This window comes from Triticum aestivum, chromosome 2D (assembly GCF_018294505.1).
Source record: "Triticum aestivum cultivar Chinese Spring chromosome 2D, IWGSC CS RefSeq v2.1, whole genome shotgun sequence".
NCBI lineage: Eukaryota > Viridiplantae > Streptophyta > Magnoliopsida > Poales > Poaceae > Triticum > Triticum aestivum.
Window position 1 is genome coordinate 369,926,496 of NC_057799.1, and position 10,940 is coordinate 369,937,435.

General features: G+C 46.9%; 1 protein-coding gene across 1 annotated transcript; it reads right to left on the bottom strand.

Annotated features, from left to right (window-relative positions):
- Positions 1-3,814: 3,814 nt before the first annotated feature.
- On the bottom strand, positions 3,815-9,190 carry LOC100682483 (potassium transporter 1). The gene is made up of 10 exons (XM_044476616.1): positions 8,885-9,190; positions 7,096-7,303; positions 6,752-6,974; positions 6,410-6,658; positions 6,275-6,325; positions 5,918-6,178; positions 5,757-5,809; positions 5,543-5,657; positions 5,175-5,429; positions 3,815-5,077 (listed from the first exon to the last, which is right to left on the bottom strand). The coding sequence occupies exons 2-10, from the start codon at positions 7,210-7,212 to the stop codon at positions 4,071-4,073; spliced, it is 2,331 nt and encodes a 776-aa protein (XP_044332551.1). The 5' UTR covers positions 7,213-7,303; positions 8,885-9,190; the 3' UTR covers positions 3,815-4,070.
- Positions 9,191-10,940: the final 1,750 nt, after the last annotated feature.

Below are 10,940 nucleotides of genomic sequence, written 5' to 3' on the forward strand. Positions count from 1 at the left end.
ATTATCTATCTTGGATGTTTTATATGCATTTATATGCTATTTTATATGATTTTTGGGACTAACCTATTAACCTAGAGCCCAGTGCCAGTTTATGTTTTTTTCCTTGTTTTCGAGTTTCGCAGAAAAGGAATATCAAACAGAGTCCAATTGAGCTGAAAACTTACGGTGATTTTTTATGGACCAGAAGAAGCCCCCTGAAGCAGAAGAGTTGGGCCAGAAGAGCCACGAGGCCTCCACAAGGGTGGAGGGCGTGCCCTCCGGTCTTGTGGGCTCCTTGCGGACCCTCCTGACTTGTTCCCGACGCCAAAAAATTTCCTACAAATATAGAAACCCCCAGAAATAAACCTCGATCGGGAGTATCGCCGCCAGAAGCCTCTGTAGCAACAAAAAACCAATCGGGAGCCCATTCCGGCACCCCGCCGGAGGGGGAAACCATCATCGGTGGCCATCTTCATCATCTCGGCGCTCTCCATCATGAGGAGGGAGTAGTTCACCCTCGGGCTGAGGGTATGTACCAGTAGCTATGTGTTTGATCTCTCTCTCTCTCACGCGCGCGCGCGCACGTTCTTGATTTGGCACGATCTTGATGTACCGTGAGCTTTGTTATTATAGTTGGATCATATGGTATTTCTCCCCTCTATCTTCTTGTGATGCATTGAGTTTTACCTTTGAGGTTTCACTATTATCAGATTGAATACTATTATGGATTTGAGAACACTTGATGTATGTCTTGTGTGGGATACCCGTGGTGACAATGGGGTATTCTATTGATTCACTTGATGTATGTTTTGGCACTCAACTCGCGGATTCCCGAAGTGACATTGGGGTAATTTATGCATAGGGGTTGATGCACGTTTTCGTCCTTGTTTCTCCGGTAGAAATCTTGGGGCACTCTTTGAGGTTCTTTGTGTTGGATTGAAAATTATGAATCTGAAGTTGTTTGATGCATATCGTATAATGGACCCACGGATACTTGTGGTGACATTGGAGTATCTAGGTGACATTAGAGTTGATTGATGTGTGTCATATGGTGTTATTTTACTACGAACTCTAGGGATGTTTGTGACACTTATAGGAATAGTCCAATGGATTGATCGGAAAGAATAACTTTGAGGTGGTTTCGTACCTTACAAGCAATTTCATCTTATGTTCTCCGCGATAGGAACTTTGGAGTGACTTTTGTCACACGTTGAGGGATTACCATATGTTCTTATTATGTTATCATTGTTGAGAGAACTTGCACTAGTAAAAGTATGAACCCTAGGCCTTGTTTTCAAGCATTCCAATACCGTTTTCGCTCACTTTTACTATTAGTTACCCTGCTGTTTTTATATTTTTAGATTACAAAAACCTATATCTACCATCCATATTACACTTGTATCACCATCTCTTCACCGAACTAGTGCACCTATACAATTTACCATTGTATTGGGTGTGTTGGGGACACAAGAGACTCTTTGTTATTTGGTTGCAGGGTTGTTTGAGAGAGATCATCTTCATCCTACGCCTCCCATAGATTGATGAACCTTAGGTCATTCACTTGAGGGAAATTTGCTAATGTCCTACAAAACTCTGTGCTTGGAGGCCCAACACGAGTCTACAAGAAGAAGGTTGCGTAGTAGACATCAGGCATCACGGCCGGCCGGATGCGGCGGCGGCTGGCTTTCCGGCGTTGGCTCGTTTGTAGGCGGTCCGTTTCGACCTTCGGTCCCTCTCCTTGTCGTCTTGTCGCTACCTTCGTCGAAGGTTCGGCCCTCCCCCGGCTACGGTCCATCGCTCGTCTTGCGCTCAGTTCCAGTACTGCGCTCGTCTCGCGCCCGGAAGCAGGAGCGGCCTCGTCTCGCGCCCGGCAGCAGGACCGACCTCGTCTCGCTCCCGGCAGCAGGACCGACCCCGTCTCGCACCCGATGCCGCAGGACCGGTCGGTGGAGGCTAGTTTTGGCCGGCCTATTGGGTTTCGATGTTGGGGGCAGCCCAGGGGTGCGAAAGGCGGGTCCTTTCCGCTCGTTTCTTTGGTTGGGGTGGCGATGGGTCTCGAGTGAGGTGGTATCGAGGTCTTGGATGTCGGGGCGGCGGCCCTGGTGGTGGTTCCGCGGTGCTCATGGGCAGAGCCCGTGGCTAGGTGTTGCCCGGTAGCCATGGCCATGTGTGCGGCGTGGTCGTCTGGGTGTGTCGTTCAGTGGTGGTGAGTGTTGGCCGGGGTGAAAACCTGATCTATCCTTGGATGGGCCAGCGGCGACGAAGCTCGTTCCCTTCTTGAAGGCGTCGTCGCGGCTCTCATTGCCAGTCGTGTTGCTCCAGGGGGAACTCTGATCCTCGGGTCGGGCGGTGGTGGCGCTCTGGTGTCATAACCTTCCTAAAGACGCCGCCTTGGAGCACACTATTCGTCGTATGCGGCTTCACCTCTTCACGGTAGTCTAGGGTTGGTGTTGCTGCGCTCAGCGCCTATGTATCTTGCCTTGGGTGTGTGCGTGTGTGGTGGTGTTATGCGTTTGTACCTGGGTTGTGAATGGCCGTTGCTTTACATATAAAACGGGGCGAAAGCCTTTTTAGATAAGACCATAACTGACTAAGACTAGAGTTCTTATTGATCAATAAGAGGGCAAAGAGAAAATTTTGTTCATTTTCACTCATTGTACATCGTACGAACAGCTTAATGACATAGCTTATGCTCGCAACTTAGATGTCCCCATACGAACAAAATGTTAGTTTACTCATTGCTGTATTTTATAGTGAAAGCATTGCAGCCGCATCCTACTATGTAAGCTGGTATTGACATTTATTTTATTTTATCTTATGTAATACTGAGGTAATTGCTTATGTCATCCACTATTCATTTCTCACTTTTGCGCATGCAAACATAGATGCTGATTGGCATATATAAGTGGAGTCTTTGTAGAGGTTCCACTAGGTGGACTACATACGGTGCAAAATGAATGAATCTACACTTAAAATGCATCTATATATATCCGTATGTGGTTTATAGTGAAATCTCTACAAAAATTTATATTTAGGAACGGAGGGAGTAGCTTACATCTGGATGCATTGATAGATTAAAAGTACTCCCTTCGTTCCGAATTACTCGTCGCAGAAATGGATGTATCTAGATGTATTTTAGTTCTAGATACATTCATTTCTACGATGAGTAATTTGGAACGAAGGGAGTAGTATTTATGTGCACCTATAGAGAAGCCAACCAGGAGTATCTATGAAGAGCACGGCTATGCACACCACACTCTGCACACGATTATTGCATCATAGTCCAATAAAGTCGTCCATGCATGGCAACAAACGGCAACACATCACTAGATGGGTCATTGTGCAATGGTGGTGCACACTATTAGTTGTGTGTGCAGCAGTTTGAATCTCTGAACGAGGAAACAGCATCCTAGCAACTTAAGGGCAGCTCTGATTCGAATCATTCAATGGATTCTAAATTCACAGGATCAGAAAAAATGTAGTAGCATCGCAACTTCATGTTGTCTTAAACCATGTCCTATATCAGTATGATTTATATACTCCCTCCGTTCCTAAATGTAAGTTTTTTTAGAGATTCCACTATAAAGACTACATTCAGATGTATATAGACGTCTTTTGGAGTATAGGTTCATTCATTTTGCTTCGTATGTAGTCTATAGTGAAATCTTTTAAAAGACTTATATTTAGGAACGGAGGGAGTATTTTGCTAAGATATGTATGCACCAAACGAAAACACTATAGTAAAGGAGAACAGAGGTAATGTAAAAGAAGTTGACGGTGCTCCTTGGTAGTGGGGAAAAAAGACATGAACCTTGCTTATGCCTGGGAGGATACATTCAACACATTCAAACTTCAGTTGCAATATCACCCTTACATTTTAACACATTTAGATGTACATAGAGAGAAAGTGAAAATGAAAACCTTGTTGCAACCAAAAGAAAGAAAATCCCTCCCTCCCCCATCTGCCTGCACCTGCATGCTTCCTTATTGAATCCACAGCTGTCGGCACTTTGCCCTTCCAAACCAACGCCATGCTGCACCAGAATCATCACGTCACATACTCGTGGTGAACTCGATCGATCGATCGATCACTATATCTCGTATGTGATCCCGACTTTGAGCAGCTGATCTTTGGGAATGGCCAGCACCTTGTGCCCCTCTGTCAAGTTCTTCCTCAAGAAGGTGTAGACATGGTTCACCACGACCTTCTTCAAGATGGAGGACTTGGCCTCCGCCGTGACGTTGGCCTCCCCCATCAGATACACCATCCCTCGCTCCACCTCCCTGTCAATCAGTTGCTTCTCCTCCTCCACCGCCTGGTTCGTGTGGAAGCTCATCCTCCCCGAGGCCGAGTGGCTGCTCACCCGCGCCTGGCCTTGGACCGCCTCCTCGCTGTGCACCGTGGACCGCCTCGGCCTCGCCAGGGCGTCCGAAACCTCGCCGGCGGCGCCGCCGCTCTCCTCTTCGTCCTGCGCGAGCGCGAACGCGCTCTCCTCCTGGATGAACATCTTGAGCCTGTCAACGAGGAACGCCGCGAACTCCTTGGGCTCCTCCAGCGTGTCGCTGTAGCCGTACCGCGCCACGCAGCGGAACATCCGGTGCTCCCTCGGCCCGACCTGCCGGAAGATGAACCGCTCCGTGGGCACCACGCGCGAGATGGGCAGGTGCTTGATGGACATGAACATGAAGATGGAGTGCACGGACGGTATCTTCTGGATCAGCCGGGGGAACACCGGGGGGATGCCCTGGACCAGCTCCGTGTACAGGAGGCCCACCCCGGGGATCCGCCGCACCTCGTTCTTCTCCAGCAGCATCGTCATCTCGCTGGTGGGCACGATGTGGTCCAGCTCGTACCAGTACCTCTTCACCTGGACGTAGTGCCACGCCGCCATCAGGCTCATCACCACCAGCGCGAAGCAGATGGGAAGGTATCCGCCCTCGATGAACTTCGACAGTATGGACGAGAGGTAGATCAGCTCTATGGAGCCGAACACGACGTAGAACAGCATGATGAAGATGACGTGCTTCTTCCATATGAGCAGCATGACGACGGTCATCAGATGGGTGGTGATCGCAAACGTGGTCACCACACAGATCCCTGCGCATAACCAACATCAGATGGTTCAGACCGTCAGATGAAAACCTCAGTGAAACACATAAACAAATGCCTTATCCTTCGCTAGCTACTTAATTACCGTAAGCGTGGCCGATGCTGGTGGTCGTCCGGAAGGCGACCGTGACCACGATGCTCGCCAATCCCATGAGGAAGTTCACTTCAGGAATGTACACCTGTCCCTCGTACTTGTGCGAGGTGTGGATGACTCGAACCCTTGGCATGCAACCGAGAGACAGGGCCTTGGAGAGGATGGCAAACGCACCGGAGAGCATGGCTTGGCTTGCGATGATGGCAGCAAGAATGGCAACGATGAAGGTTGGCCAGAACATTGGTGCTGCACATAGACATGGAGAGTTGATCTTACTTGTGCTATATGCTCTTACCAAATGCATGCATATTCTACTCCCTGAAGCAGCAAACTGCTGTCTTATAGGAAAAACTCTGTACCTGGGATGGATCTATAGAAGGTGTTTGCAACGTTGTCTGGGAATTTCCTCAGGTAAGCCGCCTGCCCGATATAACACAGTGCCACCGATGGGAACAGGATGCCGTTGAAGCTGAGCTGCAAGTGTAAGTACAAGAACCATTTTCAGATGAGGTCCTTCTGTTGGGAAAAATTGTTATACTTCTGAAAGCTTATATCTGAAGTTAAAGTGGTTACCTGAACAGCCCTGATGTTGAAATGGCCTAGGTCGGCAAACATGCCTTCTGTGCCTGTTATGTATGACAATCAGTCAGTTAATTCAGATTACAGTTCTGCAGGCTATAGTTTGCAATACAATCGCTTGTCAGTTCAAATTTTCAGTTAGAAATTAAGGTTACCTGTGACACACAAGATAATTCCACCAAGTGACACCCATCCACTCTTGCCGTTCCTTATGAAGTATTGCACTATATACATGGGATTGAAGGCCCGTAGAACACCGACGTCGTGAACAACGAGGTTGTACATCCCGATGCCAGCAATCAGAAGGAACCACACTGAGATGACCGGCGCAAAGGTGTACCCGACCTTGTCGGTCCCGAAGCGCTGGACCGAGAAGAGCATGAACAGAATCGCCACCGAGATGAGGACCACTTGTGCTGCACAACGAACAAATGTTATATGTGATGGACTGATGGACACAGGCCGGGTAAAAGAAACAATCAAGTTGTTAATACTAATCCTTCTTCACATACTCTGAGTCAAGCTTGGCGCCTTTTCTCTGATCCCACTCACCGCAGAGAGCACTGCATCACATCCATGAACAAAACATCAGTACAGTACTCGTTTTTTATAGACAACACAAATGAAGCTCTTGGCTCTTCATTTACCAGAGATTGCTGGGGTCAAGGTTCCATCCCCTATCACCATTGACGTGCCGAGGATGGTGAGGGTGAAGAGGACAATCTTGGCCGCCTTGCTGGACTCAAGCTTCTGCTTCAACCATTGTGCCCTCTTGAGCTGCGAGCTTGGCGCTTCTATGTGGTAATTGGACACCGCCGCGTCCTCCACCTGCTGGTCCGGGATCAGCCTGATCTTTGCGTACCGTGATATCAGCGAGTAAAGCGCAAACGTGCCACCTACAACACCACAGTTTCTTGTTACTTCACTTTACAAAAAGGGAAAAACTGGTATGACAGCAGGCCGAGGTTTCAGAGAATGAGCTTACTCACCATCTCCGTTGTCGTTGGCGTAGAGCACGATGAAGACGTACTTGAGCATGGGTATGATGATGAGGGTGTAGAGGATGAGCGAGAGGACGCCCAGGAGATCGTCCCTGTCCTTGATGCCGTCAGGGAAGGTGCTGGAGTAGACATAGAGCGGCGACGTCCCGATGTCGCCGTAGATGATGCCGACGCTCTGGAAAGCCAGGCTCAGCGTCCGCATCCAGCTCACCTGCATCCATCACAGTAAACCAGAGTCAGTCAGTTTGCTCTGTCTGTCTGTCTGTCACGGATAGGACATTGCTGCAACATTACATGGTCACCAGGCTGCGTCTGCGAGACAAGGAACGTACCTGAGACCCATGGTGCTTCGAGTCGGAGACCTTCTCCGCATCGCCGAACAGCGAGTCGTGGCGCTTGAGCGGCGCCGGCGTCTCCGCGCTCCGCGGGTCCTCGACCTGGAGCGACATTTCTGGTCGGTCACCTGCTGCTGATGTTCAAGGTGCACACCTCCGAATGCCTTGGAGGCCTCCTTCAGCTCTCCGGCGGGGCTTATATGGCCTGCATCAATGGCTCCAAGACTTTGAGATGGCAGTGGTGTGAAAACCAAGTAAGTATAACTTTTTTACATTTCCAAGAATAAAAGGCTGGCTTAAATCCGGCGTGGGAGCATTGAAACTAACCAAAAGAATGATTCCTTTGTTCCTAAGCAAGACTCAAGGTTCATTGGGTAGCAAGTGCAGGCCCCTAATAAACCCCTAGTACTATAAATGTAACGAGTCGGTGCGATGCATGTTTCCATATTCTAGTCAAAATTGTTGCTTTCAATTTTTAGTAATCCTGCCTTGTGATTGTGTACTGGAGTACCTAGTACTACCATTAATCTGTAATTGTTGGATTACTCTCTACTGATATGCTATCCTGTGAATGTAAACATTTCCTTTCAAGAATTTTTCTTGAATTGCACCGATAAAGAATCAGCAGGCTTCTCATCTCAGTCGCATACCTTGTCAAAAAACCTCCATATGACTGAAGCATAAGTGACCTCATTTACTCTGTTTTTTACTACAACAACAATTGAAGCAAATTACTCTGTACTATTGAAGAAGAGTTAGTGTACGCTAATTAGTAATTACCACTTTGTTCCGGTCCCCAAATTGTTTTCAAGAATAGTACTCCCTCCGTCCCAAAATAAGTGTCTCAACTTTGTACTAACCTTAGTATAAAGTTGTACTAGAGTTGAGACACTTATTTTGGGACGGAGGGAGTAGTATCTATTGCTGTCATGTATGCATGATTATGCTCTTTTATAAAAGAACAGAGGGATACTCATACCAATAGTATATTCATTTGTATTCCTGTACAAAAACTTACATATTTCGTAAATAAATTGTGTCGATTATGACCTTCAAACCAGGGAGAGATACACCAACCCTGAGTTGAACTCATGCACGAAGATTAGTACTAGTACTAGCGTGGCATGACGCGAGGCAGTATACTACCAGTAGTACTCCAGTTTTCTATAGTTTTCCGCAGATCTTCTTGGGTCATGCACACCGTCCTCACTCACTTCCAAATGATAACAAACCCCATTAGTTTAAGTGGTGATCAGATCACAAATCAGCCTCATTGGCCACACCCTTGACCTTCCGGGCCCCCAAACTCCACACCGTCCACACCTGATCTAGTACTAATACTACTAGCAAGCGTTACTCTTGGAACGAATCTTAATTAACTACTACGTAGTGCTCACATGTGCGCCCAGCTAAGCTGAAACTAATTAACACGGCCAGTTACTCTGTATCAGCAAACCTCTGTTCTGTTAGCGAGTGGTAAAAAGGTGTTCATTTCCTAGGAGTGTTTACAGAGAAGAGAGAAAGGAAAGAATTCCTTTGCGCGATGTAATTTCAGTGCATATGCACAATCAAATAAGTAAACACTTCGAGGAGAATAAGTGTTACAACACTCGAGAATAAAACGAAGAAACTGGAGACGCATGGTTAGAAACCAAAAGAAAGAAAGAAAGGAAACAGGAGACGAAGCTCTCCCTCCTTTGTTGGAAAAAAGAACAGATGATGCGTGCTCCTTGCGTAAGAGAAACAGGCCATTGGAGGTGGGGATGGCGAGTAACTGAGCACCTACCTTGCTAAGGCGACGCAGGGACGGCCGGCGGCGAGGTACGTTCGGTCGGCCGGCTGAAGAGGGGCAGGCGGGACGAAGCCTGAGGAGGAAGTAGCAAGGAGGCGGCAGGCAGGCGAAGGTGTGCAGCAGCTCAGCTCAGCACGCACTGGGCTGGTTCTGGGATGAGGAGTCAGAGAGAAGGCGAGGAGGCCTTTGTTTAAATAGAGGGATCGGCTGGGCATGCAGTGGGAGCCAAAACGAGGAGGAGGAGGAGGAGGGGTGGCTCGGAGTTTGGACTCCAGGTTTCCGCGAAACCATAAAGAACTGAATTATGTGCAGTGTGCTGTGAATTATTGGGCAGCAGCTTATTTTGAACAGAGGGAGAGAAGGAAAAAATGGGAAGCGCGGTGCGCAAGAGCAGAAATGCATTTGCACCCTCGCCAGCCCGCCAGCCGGTCTTCGGCCGCCAAAGACTTTCCGTTTTCCTTCTCTGGGATCTACCAGCTGCTTCCTCCCGTGCAATAATTGATGCCGAATCCATTGTTTTGGTGCCGTTCCCTTCTTTTGTTTCCTTCCTCTTTTTCTACAGCGGCGTGATAAGTGGTAACTTGGCAGCTTATTTTGACATGCGTAAGTAATAGAGAGGGTTGTTGGTTGTTTTCTGGGTGTGACCCAGATGTCATGCCTGAATTGGTTCGCTTCATAAAAGTTTCTCGGCTGCGAGGAGCCATGGCTCCGCTGCTTATCACCATCGGACACTTCATCGTCATCCTCTCTTGGCATGTGTAAAGAAAAGGCTCCGCTGTTTCCGTCCTCTGCGCCTAGCAAGTGCTGGAGTGCACTCTGTCAACAAAGAAGGATTACCAATCACTGACTCTGACTTGAGGATAACTGCCAGTGTTGAACGGCACTCCTCAGTTCGCAGTAAGTAATCAGCAGGAATTCATTTTTTTTCAGTAAGTGGAGCGACAAACTGTCTTGCAGTTCACTAGAGAATGACCTCCACCTCATGTTTCTTGTCCTTGTGTGGTCTTTAAAAAAAATGTTTCTTGTCGTCGGATTTCCAGATGAAATCAGGGGAGACCCTATCAAGCCTTGTCCAAACCAAGCATCTTTTAGATTCAAAGGATTAAGAGAAAATTGCACAAAGAAACAAGTTTTGGGGTTGAGGTTACACAAAACCACAACTTTAGGGGATTTCAACAAAAATCACAGCTTTAGGACTAATTGGTAACACAAACAACAAAACAACCAGTTGAGCATAGATATGACGACAGAGCCCCACTAGTCGGTGATAGACTGATAGCTAATTTTTAGCTTGAGCACACACCGGAGCTCGGCCTACGTTGAGCCAGTTAGATAGGAGCCGAGGTGGCTAGATAAGAGTCAAAACCGGATTGATTGAAATGGACTTGTCGACAAGTTTTATCTTACAAAAATTGTACAAAATCAAAAAATAGTTGTGATAAATTGGATGAAAATTTTACAGATTGGTCGTTTAAGATGTTTTGAATTACTGTAAGAAATATATTTATGTTGAAAACTTTTTTTTAAGAAAAGTTGGTCAAATCTTACAAGAACAGTGAAAATTTAAAATGGCTAGGAAAAATGGATTAAAGATTTATCAGATAGATCTTTGGAAATGTATTGAATTACTAGAATTTTTCTGATTTTTGAATTTTTCCACCGAAATTTGGCCACATCTATAAGATAACTGTCCAAACTTTGAATTTTTTAACCCATTTTAAGATTTTTAAATGATTTAACTTTATAAGTTAGCTAAGCTCAAATCATCTTAAGGACCTCTCAAGCCAAGCCATCTATATAGTTAGTTAACATGGGACCTACATGTCATAATTCTCCTAAAACTAACTAACTGAAGCAGTTTTATGTTTTCTGTTACCGAGTAGTACTAGAGTTGTGGTTTTGTGTAACCTCGACACCCAAACTTGTGTTTTGCGTTTTTTCCCTTGAATCAAAGTAGGCATAAAGGCTAGCGGATTGCCGAAGGATAATAAATAGTCGTGGCAGCCCGCATGAATTGCCTGAGGATCCTAAGGATAATAAGGCTTGATGG